This window comes from Cavia porcellus, unplaced genomic scaffold (genome assembly GCF_034190915.1).
Source record: "Cavia porcellus strain 051 isolate PalLab524CR breed Dunkin Hartley unplaced genomic scaffold, mCavPor4.1 scaffold_16, whole genome shotgun sequence".
In the NCBI taxonomy this organism is placed as follows: domain Eukaryota; kingdom Metazoa; phylum Chordata; class Mammalia; order Rodentia; family Caviidae; genus Cavia; species Cavia porcellus.
In genome coordinates this window covers 24,326,862-24,351,447 of record NW_026947499.1, presented here as the reverse complement: position 1 = coordinate 24,351,447, position 24,586 = coordinate 24,326,862, and the positions used below count along the sequence as shown (strand labels likewise).

The 24,586-nt window shown below is 45.5% G+C and overlaps 1 protein-coding gene and 1 long non-coding RNA gene across 15 annotated transcripts in view; one reads left to right on the top strand and one right to left on the bottom strand.

Annotated features, from left to right (window-relative positions):
- Mtmr3 (myotubularin related protein 3) overlaps positions 1 to 7,987 on the top strand; it is a 132,441-nt gene extending 124,454 nt beyond the window's left edge. For 8 of the 14 annotated variants that reach the window (XM_013141764.3, XM_063225963.1, XM_013141762.3 and 5 more), the window contains 5 exons: positions 57 to 1,470; positions 2,566 to 2,676; positions 3,135 to 3,223; positions 3,943 to 3,969; positions 5,819 to 7,987. In XM_013141764.3, the coding sequence (XP_012997218.1) occupies positions 57 to 1,470; positions 2,566 to 2,676; positions 3,135 to 3,223; positions 3,943 to 3,969; positions 5,819 to 5,990 (1,813 nt within the window). In that variant the 3' untranslated portion in view covers positions 5,991 to 7,987. The remainder of the gene's footprint in view (positions 1 to 56; positions 1,471 to 2,565; positions 2,677 to 3,134; positions 3,224 to 3,942; positions 3,970 to 5,818) is intronic. The other 6 variants (XM_013141766.3, XM_005007269.4, XM_013141765.3 and 3 more) reach the window with 3 other exon arrangements.
- LOC134470678 (uncharacterized) lies at positions 1,302 to 20,245 on the bottom strand. The gene is made up of 2 exons (XR_010039726.1): positions 14,232 to 20,245; positions 1,302 to 4,444 (listed from the first exon to the last, which is right to left on the bottom strand). It is a non-coding gene; the product is annotated as an uncharacterized LOC134470678 (long non-coding RNA).
- Positions 20,246 to 24,586: the final 4,341 nt, after the last annotated feature.

Here is a 24,586-nt window from a genome sequence, read left to right as displayed (position 1 = left end):
CCTCTGAATTCCCCCAAAGATTCTAATTTTCCCTAAATCCTTCCCCCTTTTTTTAGGCTACCAAAGACTAGATCATTTGACAATCTCACCACAGTCTGTGACAGCACAGTGCCTCTAGCCAGCCGGCGCAGCAGCGACCCCAGTCTGAATGAGAAGTGGCAGGAGCACCGTCGTTCACTGGAGCTGAACAGCCTAGCCAGTCCCGGAGAGGAGCTTACTGCTGCTGCTGACAGCTTGGGGAAGCCTGGCAGGATTCCAGCAGGTGCTGAGCTGTCTGTGGCAGCTGGAGTGGCTGAAGGGCAGATGGAGAACATTTTGCAAGAGGCCACCAAAGAGGAGTGTGGAATGGACGAGCCTACCCATAGAGGCAGTGTCAAGATGCCAGAGATTAAAGAGGAGGCACCCTTAGCGAAAGAGAGCAGTGTGACTGTGGCTGAGGGCTCAGCCATTGTGTTTTATCAAGAACCAGAGCTGGATGATGCTATTTTGAGGAACCACCCAGGTACCACCCTGTCTATGTTCTCACAGGATACTCCTGAGAAGCAGAATGAGCACAATGTTCTCAGTTCACTCCAGGCTTCCCCCAAGGAAAAGGATATCCAGGAGGTCTCTATAGAACAGCCTCAAATAGGGAATATCTCAGAGGATAGCGAGGATACAATTCCTGGCATCCCAGTAGATGTTAAAGTTGGCTATCGTACCTCATTGTCTAGTTCTCTGCTACTTTCCCAAGTCCCATTTGAGACCAGAGGACCAAACATGGACAATCCCATGAACATGTTAATAGAAGATAAGGTAAAGGCAGAAAGTGAGCCTCGAGTCCATCATAGACCTTGCCCTGTAATTAGTGGCAGGTTCAGTGGCAAGGACAAACTTCCCCCAGTGCTGGAGCCCAGGCCTGTGGAGAGGAGCCTACCTGAGAGGCCCCAGGGGCTGTCTGTGGTACAGAGGACTTCCCCTGGCAGCACTATCAGCCCATCACCAGCCCCTTGTGCCTTGGCTTTAACTGAATGTAAAGAAGGACTTGTGTGCAATGGTGCCCCAGAGACTGAAAACAAGGCTTCAGAGCAGCCCCCAGTGCTTGGCACTCTTCAGAAGTACCCCACGCCCAATGGGCACTGTGCCAATGGGGAGGCTGGGAGGAGTAAGGACTCACTGAGCCGCCAGCTCTCTGCCACAAGCTGTAGCTCTGTCCACTTACACTCAAGGAACTTGCACAAGTGGCTGCACAACCACTCGGGGAGACCATCTGCAACCAGCAGCCCTGATCAGCCTTCCCGCAGCCACCTGGATGATGATGGCATGCCTGTGTACACGGACACAATCCAGCAGCGCTTGCGTCAGATTGAGTCAGGACACCAGCAGGAAGTGGAGACCCTAAAGAAACAAGTGCAGGAGCTGAAGAGTCGTCTTGAGAGCCAATACCTGACCAGCTCCCTGCACTTCAATGGGGACTTTGGAGATGAAGTGGTGAGTAGGTCATGGTTCTTCCATAACTGCCCAACACAGGACCCGTTGAGGCTGAGTACCCTTTGGACTCAGTGTGTGGTGACAGATACCGAGTTCTAAAAGGATTGAGCAGGTCCAAAGTATCCCTGCTGACAGAAGTTAGAAGTCATCTTCAGCCACCTGAATGGCAGTGTGCCTCTTTTCAGCTTTCCTTATTTCCTGTGTCCTGTTGAGACACTTAGTGAACAGGAAAGAGTTAGCATCTGGTGATCAAATTTCTTCAGAGAGTATTCTATGTCCATAGAAGGTCTTGAACTGCTGACTAGAATAGTATTTGTAAGGCAATGCCAAATATTCCTGTCAAATTGTAGTACTTGTCCTGTCAGTAACTAGTAAACTTCCAGACATGGGCTATATCTTTGAAAGCTTAGTTATTTTTTAAATGAGTATTTGGACACACACTGTGGCAGATACTGGAAGTAGAAATGGAAAGAAGGGATTGGTTTCTAGTATTGTTGAGAAGTTGTGCTGATGGTGCTAGGTGGCCAAAAATGAGGGCTCCAGTGGGAAGGTTTTCCAAAGACATTTTCTTGACAGACCTGAGTGGGTCTGTCAAGTACAAGTACGAGCCAGGCTCTGAAGCTGTCAGTGTACATTAAAGGCGAGCATATCTGATGATTTTCAATCCAAAGTAACTTTTTGGCATTTCTTTAATAATAATGATGATTTCTCATTTTTGTAAAGAGTCCTTCTGAGAAATGTGGGTATAGCCAAAGCACAGTTTTAACTAAGGAGCAAGTTTGGATCAACAGACCCACCAGAGCACTGAAACTGGGAGTTCTTACTCATCCTGGTCACTTTCCTCACTTCCTTAGCCCTGAGACCTATCTTTCCATTCTAATGTCACTGTATTGAACCCATGTGTCCCTCTTTCAGCCTCAATCTTGTCTCTGCAGTTGTTCAACACAAAACTCAGTGGCTGCTGCATCTGCAAATTTGGCAGCCCCAGCATTCAGACTCACCCATAGTCCCCAGTGCTCCCTTCTTCACCAAGCCCTTTCTTCTTTTGGGAGGAAACAAGGTTCATTCTGTTCAGCTATGTTTGTTTGCCAACAGACTTCAATACCCGACTCGGAAAGCAATCTGGATCAGAACTGTTTGTCTCGCTGCAGCACAGAGATTTTCTCTGAAGCCAGCTGGGAGCAGGTGGATAAACAGGACACAGAGGTACAGGCTCAATCCCTGCACAGAGTGCCATCCATGCAACTGTTCTGCAGTTCTTCTCTATTCCCATCCCTGCCCCATGCCCCTGGCCAAGGAAGATCATCATAATACAGTTAGCCTTGAGTCTCTGGTGTTTCAGTTCCTGTGAACCTACATCATGTCCATCATTTCTAAGCTAGGGAGCTGGTCTTCTGTCTTCAATGTCTCCATGAATTGGAACCTTGCCAGCTCTCCCAGTGACCAGGGTGCTGCCGCCTGCTATTTTATGTCAGGGGACATTGGAGTCACCTCCAGGAAAATGATGTGGACGCCTTTCTTGTACTGTTGACATCAGACCTGTTGAGCTGGTGCTATAGGAGTGTATGTGGTCCATGTAACTCTTGCTGCCCGCAGCGTGGCTCTGTTGGCTTCAGTGGAACGGCCCATTTCTGGTCACTAACCTGGCCCCACCTGTTTTGCAGATGACCCGTTGGCTTCCTGACCACCTGGCTGCCCACTGCTATGCGTGTGACAGTGCCTTCTGGCTTGCCAGCAGGAAGCACCACTGCAGGTACATTGTGGATACGGTAGGGTGGACTGGGTATGGGGACTACACAGGGTTTGCAGAGTGGAATGTAGCAGGCTTCCTGCTGGAAGTGTTCTGACTGGGCAGACCCTGGGGTCTCCTCCTTTATGTTTGCAGAATTGCATTTGGTATCTTTGTTCTAGTTTGGAGTGATCACTGTTAAATTTTGAAATGAGTAAATGATATCTTTTTTTGTTTTGTTTCCCAGATTGGTAGGGTAACATCACTCAAGTCACTGTCTTATTCCCAGTGTAAAATGCAGCATGGCTACTGTGAACAAAAACTGTTTTCTGGCTATAGTCAGAGAATTTCATTTTCCTGTTCTTTGTCTGCTCCAAGGTTCCAAACTTGTCCTTTCTGCTATTAATGAGCAGACATAGCTGGAGGCAGTAGTAGAAATAGCTGAGCATAGTCTTTAATCCTTAAGGCTCCAACTTCTCTCTCCTCCTAGGTTTGGATAGTGCGTTATTAAGGATGCCTAGGCCCAGCTGGGGTGGTGACTGTGTGGCAGATGTTCAGTGTTCTTGGGATAGGAAGTTTATTAGAATCACGCCATGGCTCACCTATACAAGTGAGCATGGATTGAAAATGGATCAGCCTCTGTCTATTAATGATGCTTCTGGGACCATGTATTTTCTCATCTTGCACTCCAAGCCCAGATGTTTTTGGTTGGCTTTTCTGAGCTCTTTCTCCCCTCCTTGCAGGGACATTGACCGTGTTGATCAAACGTGGTGAGCATCTGCAACAACCTGTCTGTGATGTCTGCACATCTACAATAACTTCACACTAATGCTGTTATTCCCTCTCTTCTACACTCACTAGGTTGAAGTCTGGGGCAGGGGAGCACAGGCAGGCAGGTGGGGTTGAGAGGATTCATAACAGTTTATAGAGGAGACCACTGAGAATGAGTCTCCAACTGTGGCAAGTGTTCTCCTCCTGACTGTTGAGGTCAACTTGTCCATCTTGCTTTTGACAAAAAGTGATGCTTCTGCAGAGGCTAATCTTGTAAGGAGCTGGTTATGTTTTCAGAGCTATTTCTTTTGAGTTGGTCATTCATTGAAATGATGCTAATAACTTACAGGTCAGATAGTACCACCACTCCTTGTATTGTTTTTAAAGAGTGCTAAATAGAGATGATCTTCTCAGAGAATTGTTTTAGCATGGAAGACTTTGAGGGAAGACTCCACTGAGGTCTTTCCGGTTTCCCTGAAAGAAGTCAGGTAGAAAAGCTTAACTGTTGAAATTCATGTCAGGCTTTTGAACTGAACTCTGGCATGTGCATTAAAGAAATTTAGTCATTCATTAATTTTTTTGTATAACCACAGATTCTTACTCGTTTTTAAGAAACAGTTATGAGAAGAAAAAGAAAAAGAAACAGTTGAAGTCCTTACTACATTCTAGAAAATGAAATTTTATGTGTTGACTTTACTTCTGTCTTTCCATTACCTTGTGTCCTACCTTTCCCTTATGTAGTTTTCTTCCATCTGAGCTCTTCTTGTGCCTGAGTGCCTTAAATCCAGAGGTAGATTTGCAAAGATAGTGAGGGACACTGGTTAAAAGGTGGCTTTTTTGTTGTTGTTTTTTTGGGGTTTTTTTCCCCTGTATATGCCTTCCCCTAGCTGTGTCAGACCACTTGGAATTTCCTATACTGGGCTCCATAAGATTGATTTATACTTTAAGGCCCAGCAAAAGTAGATTATAAGGCAGGCAGAAACTTCTCTAATACTTCTCTTTTCTCTTAGTTGTAATAGGTATTGGTCAGGATGTATGGACCTGTTATGGCACAAATACATCAGAGCAGGGCTTTTGGTGGTGGAGGAGGAGAGGGTAGCCTGGGCCTATGAGCAGTCAGGCTCTTGAGTGGAGCCCTAAGTTCCCCTGGAGATTCATAGAGGAGGGCAGTAAGCCATAACTGACTGACAGCTATCTAATAAAGGGGTGTGTGCGCACGTATGCTTATCCACACGCTTATCCTTCCACCTCTCCTTTTCCACTCTGAGCATGCGTCATAGGCTGCTTGACTCCTGGCTTTGCATGCTGCCTACAGAGCAATATTAGATGACAGCAGTCTGCTTTCCTGGGTTGCTCCCTGTGAGTCTCCAGAGCAGGGGCCCTTTGGCAAAACTTCTTACCTCAGCAGGGTAGGGTGCTTATCTCTGTCCTCTGAGGGGCCCAGAGATAGCTTCATTTGACTTGAGCTTCTCAGTGGTCACAAGCTACACAGAGACCATTGCCCAGATTGGTGTTGTCATTGGATAAGTTCCTGGATTAGGATTTTCCCACTGAGCTAGCAGCCGCTGCTGCTGGACCCATTTGTTTTTATGATTTCTGTTAAGCATATGCTACTCACCTGATAACCTTGAGCCATTATGGTAAGGTGACAAGTGTCTGTGGCCTCAAAATGAAAGTGACCCATGACTCTGGTAGTTAGAAATGTCTTTCCTGCCCAGCATTTAATCTCAGAGGAGTCTCTAGCACATCTGACTTACATACAACAAAATTTTGTCTTTTGAGGTTTGTTTTCCCACTACATATCTACTAGCCAAACTTAACTTCTTTGTTTGTTTTTCTCATCTCAAGGAATTGTGGAAATGTATTCTGTTCCAGTTGTTGTAACCAGAAGGTTCCAGTTCCTAGCCAGCAGCTATTTGAACCCAGTCGAGTGTGCAAGGCTTGCTATAGCAGCCTACATCCCACGAGCTCCAGCATTGACCTTGAACTGGATAAGCCCATTGCTGCCACTTCAAACTGAAGTTCGGTGACCTGGAGTGGGCAGAGGCGAAGCTGCTGTTCCTCTGACAGGCCTACACAGCCTGGGAAGACCGAAAGGCCCATGCACTTTGGAATGGGGCTTGGAACCACCTGTATAGAGTGACAGAAATTGGGATGTACCACTGGATTGTAGATTGATTTTTCTTTTAACCCCTCCTTCCTTTTCTATCCTCCCTCTGCCTTCAAAAACAAAAAAGTCCCCAGGTTGTCTTAAATTTTTTTTTCATTGAAAGACCAGAGGTTGCCAGGCCCCCGTAACTGCTGAGCTGCCTTCTGTCAGGCACACTGAGGGATAGCATGATACTTCTTGGTATAGAAGATTGGTCAGAGCCAAGAATAGAGGCCTGAGACAGTGAATAGGAAAGCAAGCCAGTACTAATATTTGTGACCATTCCTCATGCCACCGCCACATCAGACTGGTTGGGAAACCTCCACTGCTGGAGAGGCTGGAAGCATCTTCCCAAGAACACTGCCCTAGGTGCCTCTTGCTCCTGAGAGAGGGCCCATCCCACCTCATAGATAGGCAGGGATTGGCATTTGGAGGGATGGACACACAGTGCATGAAACCTCCAGACTCCTATTGGGAAAGAAAGTGTGTGTTCTTTGAGGCAAGTGACGGGTTGGGGATGGATGGTCAGTATTTGTTCCCCATGGAATTCTGTTTTTAACTTAACCCAGATTGTGTAAGGCTCCTTTCACTTTCAGGGGGTTGCTACCTAGGTAGGCTGGGTACTGCTTCCTCGGGTGTAAGAATGCAATTTGGCTACCCTGTGGTGTCTGCTGTGGCTAAGGCCTCCCTTGAGCCCAGGCATATCCAGGAGCCCTATTCCAGGGCCTGATCCCACAAACAATCTTTCTTCCTCAGCCAGCATGGGGAAATCCAGACTCAGGGTTCCAAAAATTCCCATTCCCAAACCAAACAAATCATGGATCTCACATTTAAGGGGTAGAATCAGCCTTTAGCATTAGAAAGGTCCCCATACAATTAACCTTCCTCCTCTTCCCCTTCTTTGGGCAGCACAAAGCACCCAGCAGTTCCCCTGCTCTACTCCTGACTACCTGAGTGAGCACATGCCCACTGGCTGGTGGCTGGCAGTGAAGGGATAGCTCATGATTTTGCAAGGTTTCTTAGAGAAGTAACGTGTCTTGGAGGAGATTCAGGGTACCTTTCCTGAGATTTAATGTGGTCTGAAAAGAGCCTTAAGAATATTTGTGGTAGAAGTGAGTATGGGGAGGGATAGAGAGAAGTTTAGGTTTATGCTCTGTAAGATTGGCTCCGTGTTTTGTGCATGCCTTCCCTCTTGGGGAAGGGAAAGGGCCACACTTGGCTTTGCTGAAAACTGCTACCTGATAATAATGGGGCAGATCATGGTGAGGAGGTAGGTGTGAGGTCAGGGAACACAGAAGTTCCACCCTTCTCAGCACTCCTCTTCCTCTTTGGAAGCAATTCTTGGTCAAGGGCAAGCTGTGTTTCAGGAAGGTAGCTCCTACGTGTCCTGAGTATGGTTACGTGTGGTTAGACACCTTCCCTGGCACTATCCAGCCAAATCCCAGAGCATCTTGAGCATGACCCCAACTCCCACAACAGCAAATTGCTCAGAGTCCATGCATAGTGAAACAGGGTGTAGTTCTCCACACTCTGCGTGGTCTTGTTGTGCAGGTTGGGAGAAGTCTGTGTAGTTGAAGATTGTGCAGTTCCTAGTGACAGGTGCCAAGAGGTTGTGATACGGGTTTCTTGGGTCTGATGTACAGTGTGAATAAATGCTTGCAGCTCTTAGCCCTTTTTTGATCAATGAAGCACTTTTTTATTAATATTTTTCTTTGTATGTAAAGGAGGAACCGTAACTCTCCATAGCTGTACATATAACCCTTTTCTCCTAAAGAGGAGTCAGTGCTCCTATATTTTTCATTTTTTGTCAAAGCAAGAAGTAAATACTTTAGAATTGTTAAATATATAAATAAAGCGAATAAAGTTGAGTGTTCTGCATGGTGGCATTTGCTAACACATTCTAATTCTTTGTCCAGGGGTTTACCGTTCTTCATCCCTTTTCCTGCTCGCAAAGAAGTGGTTTTGAGGTGCTGTTGGGAAGCTGACCTTTGGCAAAGGGAAACATCAGATTGTTTTTGGATTCAAGGCCCTGCCAAGGAGCCTCACCATGATTGCTAAGCACTGAAAAAGATTTCCTAAATGACTTTCCCAAGTTGAAAAAGGGAAAAACAATCAAGAATTGTACATCAGTAGTACTTAAAACTACCTCTGACCTCTTAAGTTTTTTAATTGTTTTCCTACTGCTCTGATTTGAGGGGATCTAGTCTGGGCCCTGAATTCCACGTTAGGCAGTGAGCATTAGTGCTTGACTATATGCTACGGGGAGCCAGGAGGCTTTAGGGGGAGAAAGTTAGAAAACTCCACCTGTCATTCTTGGATGAGCAGAGAGAGGAACCAGGAGTAGAAACAGAATCAGATGGGATTGGGTTTTGTGCTCAACTAGTAGTCCCCCTTTCTCCTTTACTCCCTTCTTCCCTCCATACAGAGGAAGCTCTGCTCTTTAGATCTGTGACCTGTGCTTCCATTTAAACAACACCAAGACAGCTAGTCACTTCTGAACTAGTTCTTGCTTTTAAAAGGGTGGATTTTCTTTCCCTTCATGGCTGTTGAGCATCCCTCTCACCTCTTGGTTTATGGATAAGCTATATTACATAGTTCTTTCCTCAGGAAAGTTGATGTTGAATAACACTGGCTGTGACGTTGCTAGCCCAGTATCTCAGTGGGTTGGCTGGGCTTTGAAGTGTCCTGCTCAGACCATTCCCCGTGCCCTGAGGCTTCATTCCTTGGGGCTCCCTTGGTTGGGTCACTATCTGAATGTACCCTCTGACTAAAGACCATAGCATTTAAAACATCAGCTGGTTCCAGTCTGAAAGCTGTGGGTACTGTCTGGCAGGTGTCTGAAAATAAGCCTGTCTGTGATGTCATCCGTGGCCCTTCAGTCTGCCAAGTAACCCAGTGTGTGTTCAGACAAAGTTGTGAAAAACCTGCGTGTATGTTGTGACTGATGTGTCTACACACAGCCACCATTAACTTCTGAGATTTAATGGTGTGATCCTTATCAAGTTAAAACACTGGCATGATCTAGCAGGCTTGTTGGGGTCCATAAGTGGAAAACTGCAAGAAGCATGAAGGTGAACAGTCAGGATAGTGATGAGACCTGTATAGTATAGTTCAAAGGCAAAGAACTGCCCTGTGGAAGATGGAGCTGCATGGAGAAAAGCAATTCTTTGTGGGCACTGCCAACTTTGTTTGGCCATCACATGGAGGAATTGGGTCTGAAGCACTGAGGCGCTAACAGTTACCTTGAGCTGATCATCTCTGAACTTCCCTGTTCTGGCACTGTGTCAGTAACCATGGTTTTAGATACCTTAGTCTCCTTAACGCCAGTCCCTCTCTGCCTCCAAACACAAAATGATATGACTGCCTTAATCTACTGGGATTCCCAGTAAGGCTGTGCACAGCATCTTTTCTATAGTATTTTTGCCTATTTTCCTACTGATAACTTTCCATGTTGCAGAGAGCAAGAATTAAAGTGGTACCATGACAGATCGAAAAGAGAATGAACAAAAACAGTGCCATAGAATCCTCTTTAAAGTATATTTAAGTGAGAATTGAGTGTACATCCTAGAATAAGATTGTGAGCTACTGATCTTGAGATAGCTAGTACGCTTGTCTACTTGCATTGAGGCTAGTAGGTCCTATCCTTACCAAAGTTCTAGATCTTTTAAGAATAAGGGCTGATTTGAAGGTTCCGTTGAAGTATGTCATTTGTCTGGTGCCTGTTCAAGTAACCTGTGGTTTTGGGTTGCAGCTATACCCTCCCAAGTTGTATTGGCTGAAAATGGGGCTAACAGTTTAAAATAGACTCAGTGCTCTGGAGAAAGAGTTGAGAAACATAGCACAAGTCCCAGCTATTTAATTTCTAATCACATTCCCAAGAAAGTTGCTCAAAGTTGAGGTTACTGACAAGATCTCTCAGGGGCAGGACCAGAATGTGTGAGACGCTTCCTATCAGAAGTAGGGCATGACCACTCTAAGCCTTTGACATGTAAAGATGAGTTCTGCTGTCCTAGCACCGAACTTGCTGAAGCTCTGCCTCTCTGGACTAGGTGGAAGTCATCCACTGTGCATTCTGAGCAGATATTGCTCTAACGGTCGTGTCTGCAGGGCCAGGTATGAGAGGTACAGAGAGGGGAGGGGGCATCCGCTGAACTGGGAGTTACAGTATTTTTAAATGCTGCTATTGTATTTTGTTTGCCATTTAAGTTTTTTATATCTGAGTTCCTAGCTTTTTTTTACAGTAGTCATAACATTTGCACCTGAATTGTATTTTTAGTGAAGTTTTATATCAGCATTTTAAATTGGCCTTTGCTTTCAGACTGACTTTTTTTTTTCCCTAATGAGAATATAAACCATGAAGCTTGGATGCTATTGAAATGTACTGGTGTGTTGCTGCTGATAGTAGTGCTTGCCTGTTGTGACAGCAGTGAACCTGCTGTAGCATCACTGGCCATTTAAATTGAATAAATATGTCACTGTCACCCACAGTTGTTCAGCCCCTGGATTTGGGTTGTCACTATGGTTCTCCAGTGCGGTGTCTTTGCTATGAAAGATTAATTAATTCTGCTTCTTAATCTAGGAGAAAAGGGCTCAGGAAGAAGAAAGTAGCTCAAGTCAGCATTTGTCGCCTGAGGCAAGGAATCCTGAAAGCTGGATATTTATAGAGGTGAAGAGGGACCCTACGGTCACCTACTTCCCTAGTTTTCATACTGCTCTGCTGGGCCATTGTGGGGAGAGAGCTCCCAGCCCATTCAAAGCTTTATTAGATTGCCAATGAAGTGCTAATAGAAAGTCTTTGGTTCTTAAAAGCCAAAAACCATTTAACCCAGCTTCCTCCTTTTTGTTTGAGGAAACAGGCTAAAGGAGGAACAAAGATTTACCCAGATTACCCGATAAGTTAATAGCAAAATCTAAGTAAAAACTGCTCTGACTCCATCTCTCATTTTCTTGGCCTTTCAAAAGACAGTTTTATGTAAATAGCTATTTTATTTTGGTTTTCTTTGAGTTAAGCAAGCCACAGCTCTTGGATTGGCACTTAAGAGTTACTACCAAAAGGCCTAAATTGTGAGTCCTACGCTTCCTCCTAATCCAAATCAAAGGCTTGTGATAGTGTGATCAAGTGTTTCTGTTTTTTCTTTATCCTTTCAAATACATAAAAACAAATGATGCTGTTCACATGAATCATCTAAATTAAGTCAAAACACAAATCAGTGGGGTAAGGGAGGGGAGTGTGTTTGATAAATATAAATGAATTAGTACGCAAACCATTTTAGTATCCAGCTGTGAAATTTGGTTGTATGAGACAGAGCAAGGAAATTCTGGGTTAAGTAGGTATAAAGGTGGTAATCACAGCTTGGCTGCAATCTCTGGTTACTGACGAGCTAAAGTAAATGCTTAAAACTAACAGGCTACTCAACACCCGATTTCAATCCTTATCCACTGTGTATCAAGTAAGAAACAGATTATGAACACTCAAGTTCTCAGATGAGAGCCACTAGCATTAAGTTGTCTCTGAGCTTCATGACCACAGCCCAAGCCAGCTCCCTCCCCATCAGTGACCCCTGTGAAGGTCACATGCTCTGTGATGGCAACCTTGCTATGAAATCTTGAAAGCCTCAGCTAATGTGTGTGTTAACCCTTTTAAGTGTGTATGTAAAAGATAACTTAATGGTTAACAGCATTTGGGACATGCAGAGACCTGCTAAAGTCCTGCCACAAAAGTGAGTTTGAAAAAAAAAAGAACCACTGGCTTGATGGAAAGAACCAACCTCGGATTGGAATCCCAGCCCTGTAGTACCAGGTACCCATCCAGTGGCCATTTCCTCTACAGCAAAGGACTAGCACATAGAGGAGTCTTAAGCAGGTGTTTCTTTCCTTTGTCCCATAGAATGAGGTGGTGGCATCTTGTGCCTGGCTGCCCCAGACATTCTGATCCACTGCATATTAAAAAGAGTGACCATGTGATCTGGTGTTTCTTTTTACCCTTCCAAATACATAAAAACAGATGATAGTGTGAATCATCTAAAGTCAAAGCATAACATCTTAAATCAGAAGGGTGGGGGTCTGGCTGCTTCTACCTCAAAAGGACAGGTTTTTACTTTGAAGTACGGCAAAGTGTTTGTTTGTTGTTTGTTTGTTTTTGGAAGTCCTGGGGTTGAACCCAGGGCCTCATGCAGGCTAGGCAAATGGTCTGAGCTACAGTGCCAGCCTAGCTTTGAGGCACTGTGGTTGCAGTTTTGCACTAAATTGCAAAAGTATCACTAGCCAAAGTTCATGTGTGTGTTTAATAAAGGAAATAATTTTAGGTGAAAGTCTGCATATGCATTGATGCTTGAAAATGATATAAAGGCAGTGAAAGGATCCCAAGAAAAGCTGCTTTGGGGTTTGAGGTGACAGAACTGAGTCCTACCTTAGACTGGTGTGGCCTAATTTTGCTGAACACTGATGTTTCTTAAATCTCTGAAGACCCCTGGCTGAGGAGTAGGCACTTGGAGACCTCCCACTGCCCAACCCCATCTGCATAAACACCTGAGGTAGAAGCCCAGGCCCTGCTGCCTTCTGGTCAGCAGCCCTGTAAGAATCCCTCAGCCCAGATTGGAAGAGGAAATATATTCAGATGGCCCTCTCTGCCATCTCAGTGTCACAGAAGCCCCTATTTAAGACTGTCATTAAGGCTAAAATAGACATGAATACATAGTAAATGGTTCCCCACTACTTTCTGCCAGTTGGAAAGTTAATCCCCAGGACAAGGGCTTCCTTCAAGTCCCCCACAAGGCACTGGTACCAGCTGGCACGCACTACTGGCACAGCTCTCGTCAGCCCTTGGGACATGACACCCATTAGGCTTGGGACATGTCCCTGGCACTTTGGGGGTGGTAGGAGTCTCTTCTCTGGCACTTGACTTCATAATAAGCAAGGCACCTCATGCTTTAGACTCCTGGCTGGGCCTGAGGATAAAGGCAAGATGTCAGGATATCAGTCTGTGTTGCTGAGATTGAGAAGAACCAGTCATGGAAGGCTAACAGTACCCCAGAATAATTGCCACTGAGCCCTGGAGAAGGTTCTTCATTTCAGTAGGGGTGGGCATGGCGGTACATGCCTGTAATCCCAGCACTCTGGGAGACAGGCAGAAGGATTGCGAAGTCAAGCCCAGCTTGGGCAATTTAGCAATTTGGTGAAACCCTCACCTCAGAAAATGACTGGACATGTGGCTCAATGAGAAGGTCCTGGGTTCAATCCCCAGCATTGAAAAACAAACAGAAACCTCAAAACTGAGAGGAGGGTACCCTTGAACTTTTGGCCCTCTTGTTCTTGAATCAATGTCCTTAGAAATGAGGCAGCTGTTAATGGGCCTGAGCTAGTGCCTCCCCGCTAACAGTGTACCTCAATGCCACCGTGGAAGCAGCCCTGCTCAAGTAAATCTAGGGAGTGTTGGTGAGAAATGAGGGACTGTCCGAACAGGGTTTTCCCCCTCTCCCTGCTATGCCAACATCTTGGAGGTTGTCGATAGGACAAGAACAACCCACCAATACTGCTGCTTTTCTTCTTCCCCAGCCCCTCTCCCCCCCCCCACTTTCTCTTCCTAAATATCCTCAGGTTCCAATACAATCCCACTTGTGCTGGGGACTCTGGGCACCCAGGTATAAGCACTGTGACAGTAGGCTAAACATAGGTGACCACGGAGGCCATTTTATGGGTAAGTGGCTCTAACAAGGACCTGGTCTCCCAAAAAGGAAACGCTGACTTTTGCAGCTCATCCTGAGTTGGCCAGCAAGGGCAAGAGTCTGTCCCTGGTTCTTGGGCTCCAAGAGCTGCTACACTATAGGAACAGCTTGCCTGGCCCTTCCTTGTCCTTAAGGAAGTGGGGGAGGTGGTGCTAAAGCACTTTCAGCTGTCCAGAATGTGGACGTCTCTGCTAACTCAGGCCTTTTGAGGGCTGTTCTCACTGTACAGTAGGTTCTTCTGGAGGGTTTTCCAATAATACTGCATTTTAAAATAGTTACACTGGGGACTGGGGACTTAGCTCATGGCATAAGCACCTGCCTTGCAAGCAGGCGGTTGTGAGTTCGATCCCCGGTACCCGAAAAAAGAAAAAAAAATAGTTACACTGACCTTGGGGAGGTACCTCACAGTGGAACACTTGCCTAGCATGTGGGAAGCTGAGTTCCATCCCCAACACTGAAAAAAAGTGATACGGTTGTTAACACAAATTTAATACAAAAATGTATACAGTCACAAGTAAGACTCCTGTTTCCTGGAGGCAACTGACTGACTTGGTGGGTTGCCATGGTTTTGATTTATTTTTAATACTATATATCAAGGCTTCATTTATTTTTGGTACCTGTTACACACTCATCAAACCATGGTATAAATTTTATCTTGCAGCAAAAGCTCTAACATAAATGACATCAGTCACAAGGTGTGGGGTTTTGTGTCTCATGCCTTTAGTCTCTCTCAATTTGTTTCCTTCCCTGCCCTTAAAGCTGTCAAATTTTCAGACCTGAAAAGCAAATGTTGCAAGTCCAAGTATCCCTCTCCTTACCTTCAATGTGGATCTTCTAGAAAGAGTTGGCCTCTACGCCACCTTCCCTTCTTCCTCACCACACTCCTGCTGTCTCATGCTGCACTGGTGCCATTCATGCACACCAGCCCTGCTCCAAAGCCACCTCTCAGCCACCTGAGGATACGCAGCTGTCACCTCCGCCATGTCTTCTGCCCTGCAGTTGTCTGTGATGCTCCTGAGGCTCAGCTCCTACCCTCCTTCCCTCATGCTTTCTAGGAGATTCAGGAAGCAGGCTTGTGGGTACAGGTCAGTGGGGCACTTGCCCTGGGTTGCATCCTTAGCACTGAGGAAAAAAAATTCTCAAAACAGAAGCGTGTTGTTAGCCAGGCGTGGTGGCTCATGCCTGTAATCCCAGCACTCGGGAGGCTGAGACAGGAGGATCGTTGTGAGTTCGAGACCAGGCTGGGCTACAAAGTGAGCTCAAGGCCAGCCTGAACTGCACAGCGAGACCCTGTCTCAAAAAGACAAAATTAAAAAAACACACAGAAGCGTGTTGCTGCTAACCTCAGTTCATCTGAATTCTGCCAGAGATGCAGGGGAGGCTCCTTCCCCATATGCTAGAGGAGACTGCATTAGCTGCCCCCAGCCAGCCCATGGGACCATGCCTCACATGTATGTTTCTGTATTCCTCCCCAACATGGCTCTGTCATGTAGATTTGGGGGCTAGTTTTCATGGACACAGAGGCTGTGCTGTTCTCTGCCTGTAGGATGTGGGCAATGCCTAGCACAGGGATGACATCAGTCCCCATTTGACTTTTCTCCCAACCTGAAGAAGGAAGTAAGTTCACACCTATTTCCATGTTACAGCTGAATTTCCCCCAACACCTCTGTGGGGAATACTGCCATTTAAACCCTTTATGAAGCTCTTACATAGGAAGTTCTGACCCATACCATGATGTGAATGAACCAGAGTAGCCAAAGCCATTGCATACAGTTTTGTGTGCTGCCCTAGGGGGGAACAGGAGGCTGTATCAGGGTCTCTTGGGAAACTCTTGGCACCCAGGTCCTGAGGTACTTAGAGACCCACTCCCTACCCCCAGCATTTGAAGTTCCTGGGTCTGACTGAGGGCAAGAGCCAGGCTGGCTGCTTGGGCCCCTTGGTGCCACCTCAGCAGCCTGGCACACCACAGTGCTAGGGAGACTGGCCAAGGCCTCAACTGGGGCCTTTGGTTCTAGCAGCTCTGGATATGCCTTGTGACTCACTCTAAACAAGAAGTTAGGTACGGCTGTGTCCAGACTTCCCTGGTGACTCATGCATTCCCACCCCCGCTGTTCTGTGAGTTGTCATGGCATTTTTGTCAGTCTCTGGCACTATTTGCCCTAAATTATGTGCCCTGTTAGGGAAAATGAGGCAGGTAGATAAATACTTGTAAAGATTTATTACCCAAAATGAACAAGATTTGAAAAAGCCTCTTCAAGTAAAACTACCTTAAAAAGAGACCAGCGTCATATATAAAAGAGAAAAAGGTATAACCAGAATTTTATCTTGAAAAATGAAGCTTATATCTGTTCTAAATTTTAATTGGTAAAATTGTGTAAATTATTTAAATAATTTTAATTAAAACGTATTTTGTACATATTTTGAGATATATGTAATTGAACTAATAAACATAGATTACCTCATCTTTTTGTGATGAAAGAACTTAAAATTGTGATTTTTATTTTATTTTTAAATTTTTTTTATTTTTTTGAGACAGGGTCTTACTATGTATTTCTGGCTGGCTTTGAACTCAATATGTAGCCCAGGCTGGCCTCAAACTTGTGATCCTCCTGTCTCAGCCTCCCAAGTGCTGGAATCATGGGCATGCATCACCACATCTGGCTTACCTCTCAGAAATTTTTAAGAATGCATAGTTATTAACTATAGTCAGAATATTGTACACTAGATCTCCTAAATTTATTCTTCCTAGCCAATTGAAATTTTATACCCTTCAGTCACCATATTCCTAGTGTTTTTTTTGTTGGTTTGTTTTTACATCACTAGGGATTGAACCAATGGTCTTGTGCATGCTAGATAAGAACCCTACCAATGAGCTACATCCTCAACTTCTTTAAAATTTTATTTTGAGACAGGGTCTCACAAATTTTCTGGGATTGAAGTTGTTATTCTGCCTCAGCTGCCCAAGTACTAAAGCTAGGATTACAGGTGTGTGCCATTGTGCACTGGCTCCCCAGTGTTCAGTTGAGACAAGTATCTGTCAACCAAATGTAACTGCTTAGAGAAAATATTTAAGGTGTGCCCCCCCCCTCAAGTTATGACTGCAAAAATAGGAGCTCATGTTACGTTTGATGGTATGATCAGTCTCCGGATCATTTTTGCAAGTTAGTCAAGGGCTTCCTCGGTTCCCTACTTAATACTTCAACTTGATATTCAGATCATCCCCCTGTGAAGCACCTAATTAGTTAGGGTTAGGGACATGTATGTCCTCTTCATTTGTCGAGGGGCCTAATGAATTCTTTCAGAGCCTCATTTGTCAGTGGCTGGGCTCTTTTGAGCAGTTTCACTCTCCTCACAACTGTATGAAATGCTGCATGTTTTGCAAAATCTTGACTTGCACTTTGGCATTGATTTCACTGTATTTTCGTTGTCAGACATTTCCATTGTCTTCCAGTGCATGACAGATGGCAGAATGGGGCAGTTGAATGGAGTGTTGAACAGGGAGTGATGTTTACATGGAGAGTTGTAGAGGGAATACATTCCATGTCCAGTGACTTTTGCATTCTTTCGTTACTGGCTTTAAGAACTTGGATGAAGACTTTTTTTTTAGGTACTGAGGATTGAACTCACCATCTTGCGCTTGCCAGGCAGGCACTTATACCACTGAGCTATGTCCCTGGCTCTGGATTAAGACTTGAAAAAATTTTAAGGGAGGTGAATATAATACTAGAGGTTGAAACCAGGACCTCATACATGCAAATGCTGTACTGCTAATCTATACCCTCAGCCCTGGCTGCAGGAACTTGGGGACTGGCTAGTTAGATACAGCTTAAAGGACAAAGGGAGTCCATGCCGTGCTGGCCAGGGAGCCTGTTCTTTAGGGACAGTAGTGAGTTCAACAGTTAGCCGTGTGAAGTCAAAGTGAGTCAAGGTAGGAGGGGAAGTTTGCGAAACAAAGTATATGGGTTAGTGAACAAGGTAAGCCAGGAAATCTCTGTTAATTGTTTGGTCCACAGTAGTGTCCTATGTCAGGCTAAACACTGGTCCATTTCTATGGCCATTTGAAGATTCTTTTTTTTTTTTTTTTTTTTTTTTTTTGTGGTCTTTTCCCTTTTTTATCGGTACCGGGGATTGAACTCACGACTGCCTGCTTGCAAGGCAGGCGCTTATGCCGCTGAGCTAAATCCCCAGCCCCTCATTTGAAGATTCTTAACAGAAAAGGGACCAAACTGGTGGCAATAGTAAAGGTCTGTCATGAGCCAGGAACTAGTTAAGTACTTTCTATGAATCAACAAGTTTCATCTTTCAACCCATTCAGGTAGTTACTATCATATTCTCATCTAAATCTAAGGTGATTGCACTCTGTAGAGTAGGAAACGCTTTGCCCAAAGCGAACAAGCGGCATAGCCATAGTTGGCATCTGGGGCCATGCCTCCGGAAGTCACACTCCCAGCCACTGCCCATCTAGTTTCTCCTGAGCCCAGGCTGCTGGGAGGAAGCAATGGCGACCAGAGAAGAGTAGAAAGTTCAGCAAGAGGCTGTGTGCAAGAGACCTAAAACTGCAGGAGAGGGCTCTAGAGCAATGACAAAGGAACACTGAATTGTAAAAGAACTAGTGCAATTATATTGGATTCATACAGACCCATTTTTTTCCAATTTGAGTACTATGTTGAATTATGCATAAAGCAGTCAACACTATAAGAAATGAGCCACTCACTAAATTCACTTTAGTTCTGAGGAGGAGCTCCCTCTCAACTCCATGATTTCCGTGTCTAACACAGGGACAAACCTGCATTTAAGATCAATTTGCTACAGACACTAATTCCACCAGGGGCTGAGACAGCCTCAGACTGGTGATGCTGCAGTTCAGTGCCTCCCTAGGCAACTGCCTGTTTATGCCTCTGTGCCCAACAAGCCCAACTCTGGGTGGAAGCCTTGTGTTCTGGCCTCTTAGGTGCTAATCTCTAGGGTAGGCTTGAGCACGCTCATCTGCATCAATTTTCTTCTCTCCCGCTCTCTGCCTCTGTCTCTGTCTCTCTCTGTCTCTCTTTCTGTCTCTGGTTTTCTGAGACAGGGAGTTGCTCTGTAGCCCAGGCTGACCTTGAACTCACTAGGTGCCCCAGGCTGGCCTCTAACTCTTGGAGATCCTTCTGCATCAGTCTCCTGAGTGCTGGTATTACAGGCATGCGCTTGGCTGTGTCGACTTCTTGGAATGTGAGGATGCTTGTTCAGTCTACTCTTTGAGCTGCTGAGACTCCAATGAGGAAACAGAGCAAGCTTCCTTTCACTGGGTTGGTAGCTGCCAACCCAGAGAGAAGAGGGACATCTCCCAAGAGGCCAAAGTCTCCCACCTGGCCATCTCCAGCCAGGACAGTCCTCAGCGTTAAATACGAGGGTGGGAGTGTTGCTTGAGAGAGTTTCCCTGGTAAGAATGAAGCTATTGGCAGTCCCCAAGAGATGGACTCTACTGGGCAGCCTCTCTTTCAGCATGGGTGAGATGTGGGCAAGCAGCCAGCTGTGAAAGCCTCTTTGCTCCAGGGCTCACGTACCTCAAAGCAAGCCAGCATCTGGATAGACAGGCAACAACTGAACTTCCAAACACAAACATCTTACAGCATGCCTTTCCTGGGGAAGGAGAAGCACTTGCTGGCCCATTTGTAGCATTTCCTCTGTCTCCCAAAGGCAGTATTTTACAATAAACTGTCTTTCCTGGCCTCTCTGTGCAGATGGAGCTGGCCTGTATCACAGAGGGAACAGAAAAGTGGGATCAGGTCGCCCAGAGCATGGCAGGTCATGTCCGTGCCAATCAAACCGTGGCTTTTGGGGAACTGTACCCCTCCAGTCTTGGACAGGAGGAAACATCGAAAAGACCTCCAGGGGCTGGGGACTTAGCTCAGCGGCATAAGCTCCTGCCTTGCAAGCAGGCAGTCGTGAGTTCGAACTCTGGTACTGATAAAAAGGAAAAAGACAAAAAAAAAAAAAAAAAAAAAAAAAAAAAAAAAGACCTCCAATGCCCTTTCCTTGCATCCTTAGGGGCCCTCCTACCCACTCAGTTTTCTGGGCCAGAACAACTTCCTCTTTTCCTCTCCCCTCCCTCTGAATGCCCCTGCCTCTGCAAGCCATGTAGATGAGTAGCCAGACTGCTCATCAGCAGAACACGGGCTCAGCAGCAGGCGAATAGCAAAGGTGAGTAAATGAGTAACACATGAGCAAATGGAGGATTCTTACAAAATATTAAGCAGAAAGAACAAAATTATGTGGTGTCCTGTCTAATCTTAACAAGTTTAAAATCAGATAAGACAGGGGGCTGGGGATTTAGCTCAGCGGCATAAGCACCTGCCTTGCAAGCAAGCAGTCGTGAGTTCGATCCCTGGTACCGATAAAAACGAAAAAAGACAAAAAAAAAAAAAATCAGATAAGACAAAAATATATTTTAGAGGTGGGTGTAAGGACATGGTAATGACAAAAGCAGGGGGCCAAGGCTGTCTTGAAGGGTGGAGAAGTTTGGGGAGGTTGGGTGGGGTTTTGAGGTGCTGGAGATGCTCCAGGTCCTGATTGGAGAGGTGGCTGTTAGAGATGCTCATGGTACAATTCATCAACCTTCACATATAGTTTCATGTACTTTCCCACACCTACACTACTTCCCAAAGTTCACAAAATAGACCCCCATACACACTCCAGGGTCCTGTCTTCTCCGGGCATGGTTCCCCAAGGGTCTCATTCAGCCCCAGTGGTCACTGAGTGGGGAGCTGTCAGGACCTGAAGACAAAGCCCACTCTGGACCCCTTCTATTTCTCTTAGAAGCTTTTTTCCAATAAATATTTTCTGCACTTAATTTAAAAAAAAGAAATCCAGGATCCCTGATCTCCTGGACAGGACATCGAGAGAAGACAGACAGGGGCTATCACTCCATGCAGCAGCCCGGCCTGTGGGAACCAGGGCTGAGTAGACAGAAAAGGGCTCTCCAGAAGTGACACGCCAGGACATAGTTCATCAGGCACAGGTGCCTGCCTGGCGAGCACATGGTCTTGAGTTAGATTTCCGGTACCAGAAAAAAAATCATAAAAGCCAAGGCCTGATGAAGAAAGAAAGAGAAAGATGATGAGCCCTGGCAACGAACCTTTTGATTACTGTCTTATCATTCCCATTTTACAGATGGGACTTACACTCCAATCTGTATGATTCAAAAGCCAGTTAACAGGAGGCCGTTGTCAGAGTCTTGGCCAGGAACGATGGTGAGGTGGACAGTGAGACAGCACCACGTGTGGGCTCTAGAGCCACTGATGGAACATGGCGAGGGGTGGCCAGTGTCACTCCCCACCGGATCAACAGCATGGATTGTGTTCCACATTTACCAAAGCAGGGGAAGGGAGGAAATCCTGCCTCAGCCTCCCCAAGTGCTGGGATTACACACAGGTTTGGAGGGGAAAAAATCATTCATCTAAATGTAATATATCCTATTTCAGCCAAAGAAGCAAGGAAGGAAGGAGAGAGGAAGGGAGAAAGGAAGGAAAGAAAAGAAAAGAAAAAGAGGATAGTTCATTCAGTGTTCTCTAACATCTTCATCCTCCCTTTGTCCAAAGCCCTCATGTGCCATAATGGCTCTTTCTGGAGTCTCAGACTCTTAGATATCCAACCAGGCAGATCAGGGACCCTGAAAGGATACTGTCCTCAGTCTTTCCTCTTTTCTTTTCTTTTCTTTTTGAGACAGGGTCTTGCTATGCAGTTCAGGCTGGTCTTGAACGCACTTTGTAGCTCAGGCTGGTCTTGAACTTGTAGCAATCATCCTGCCTCAGTCTCCTGAGTGCTGGGATTACATGCGTGCACCACCATACCTGACTCCCCCAGATCTTTCCTGTGTGAGGAAGCCCAGCAAAGGGAGAAGCCTGCTCATGGCCTCGTCCTTCTAGTTCTCAGATCGCTCTGACAGTCACCAAAGCCCAAGACCCAAGAATGTGTGTGTGTATGTTGGGAAGGGTCTTTTTTGTGAACTTGGTAAAGTAAAACACATGTAGGAAAGTGCATGAGGGGTGCCCTGTAGTGTGCCACTCTGCAGCTGAACAGGGCCCCATGTTCAGAAAGACCTGCCTGTAGCCTTCAGTTTAATGCTCCTCTGTTGCATTTTGTTTGTTTGCTTGGGACAAGGTCTTGTTATGTAATTCAAGATGACCTTGAACTCGCTATGTAGGTAACCCAGGCTGGCCTCAGACTCACAGTGACACTCCTGCCTCAGCCTCTTGAGTGCTAGGATTAGAGGTATGCACTACCATATGTGGCTTGTTGCAATCTTTAAAGTCCTTAGTGTGTGTGTGCGCGCGCGCATGCACTAAGCTACATCCCCAGCCATTTATTTATTTATTTATTGGTACCAGGGATCGAACTCACTATCTCATGCTTGCCAGGTAGGTGTTTGTGCTGCTGAGCTACGCTGGCCTTAAACTTGCTATCCTCCTGTGTCAGCCTCCAAAAGAGCTGGAATTGCAGCCAAGGGCCACTGCTCCCAGCTTGAAACTCATGATATATATATATATTTTTTTTTTGGTCTTTTTTTCGTTTTTATCGGTACCAGGGATCGAACTCATGACTGCCTGCTTGCAAAGCAAGCGCTTATGCCGCTGAGCTAAATCCCCAGCGCCGAAACTCATGATATATTAAATGAGAAGCCCCACATGTTCATTTTGCACCAGATCAAATTTACGCAGCCAGCCTTGCACATATGTCTACAACATGGTGGCGAGAGCCAGCAAGGAGCATCTTCTCCCATCTGTGGGAAGCAACCTCATTTCCAGCTGAGAAGACCCACTGCTTTACATCACAGAGACACGGTAAATAGGAAGAACTGGCTTCCTTTGTTTCTATGAAATACTCAGTTTTATGTGCAGTTTTATGTTTCTTCCTGGATGATAATTTAGGAGGGAACCCTTGGGAATGGAATACAGAAATAACAAATTATGGGCCATTAACTGTGCCTAATTGTTTCTTTATGGCTTGGAGTGGAAGCTCCCTGGCATTTGTTTAGAGGGGTGGGGGAGGAGGGCTGTCTTGGGGAGGAGGGGCAGGGGGCAGGGAGGAGCTGTCAGTAGTACTGCCTGGCTCTGAAGCCTCAACTGCCATTCAGGCCTTGCCTGCTGGGCTGGATTTCTCACCAACATGGGGAACTAGGAGTCCTTCACCCTGTGATCCAGCTCCATTCTGTTCTGCGGGTGTGGAAGTAGTCAGTTGGCTGTCCGGGTCATCCTTTAGGGTTCAACTTAAACTTACTCAAGAAATTGATCTCATTTGCCTTCCAGGCTCGAGACTGAGATAGAGGCTTAAAGAGCACTGACTCCTCACGTGTGCCTACAGATGCCCAAAGAGTAATTAATAGAAAAACAGAGAAAGTCTCAGCACCTCTTCCTTCATTTTTTTAAAAATATTTTATTTTACTTTGTTTTATTTTAATTTAAAGAAAAAAGAAAAAACAAGATAGAACAGAAAAATGGGTATAAATAATACAGAATTTCAAAAAAATTAATATTAGCCAGGCATGATGTCTCACACCTGTAATCCCAGCACACGTGAGGCTGAGGTGGGAGGATCATTGCGAGTTCAAGACCAGCCTGGGCTACAAAGTGAGCTTAAGTCCAGCCTGAACTGCATAGCGAGACCCTGTCTCAAAAAAAAAAAAAAAAAAATTAATAGTAATAAATTACTAATTGATAAATTACATACTGTAAAAGACTTTCAATGGAAACCAGGTTTGTTTGTTTGTTTGTTTGTTTGTTTTGGTACGAGGGATTGAGTGCACGACCTTGTGCTTGCCAGGCAGGCACTTGTGCCACTGAGCTAAACCCCTGGCCCTATTTTATTTTATTAGTTTTTGAAACAGTCTCACCGTGTAGTTCAGGCTATTCTTGAACTGTGTAGCCCAGGCTGCCTCTAATTTGGCAGTGATCCTCCTGTCTCAGCCTTCTGAGTGCTGGATTATGGGTGTGCACCACCACATCTGATTCTACTTCATGTAATATCTACTTCTTTTATTACCTTAAAACCCTGGGTCTGATCCCTGCTCAGCTCTGCATATAGATATGTTAATCAGCTAAGGAGTGTTTGTGTAAAAACTGGTAATACAAGGTATATTAGTGCTAAATTAATCTCCCCTATCTTACCACCCTTCAAGACTGAAGACACCAAGGTAAGAGGTAAGAGTAACTAAGGCATGTTAACGGTTGGTAAGGACACCGAACTACCAGCTTTTCCAATATCTTGTTTCAGAACCCCTGTGGCGGCACCTAGACTAAGTCTGCAGTAATTGCCCCAAACCTGCAGTCACCTTGGATTCCAGCAGAGACTCTATAGACAGTCCATGCAAAAGTAGTCATAGCATGGGAACTGGACCGGCCCCTCAAATGATAAGGATTTGTTTAGAGCCACTTTGCAAAACCGCAACTGACATAAGAATCAACCAAACTCTAGCCCATCCCAGCAACTCTGTAAAAGCTCACTCTTTTATTAATGGGCCAGCCTGATTTCTCTCATCAAATCTATGCCCCCTACAGGTCTCCCCAAACTAAAGTCCTTTTTCAGTTTTCTCTTGCTTCTGAATTAAAAACTTTACCTTATTTTTTGGCCTTGAGTTGGCAGGAAATTCTCCTGCTCTTACCTTCTAAGTTCTACCACATCCATATTGGCCTGGCTTTTAATTTCTATTATGATCCTGAAGTCAAAGGACTTCAGATATGGTATAAAACCACTGTAAATGCTTGT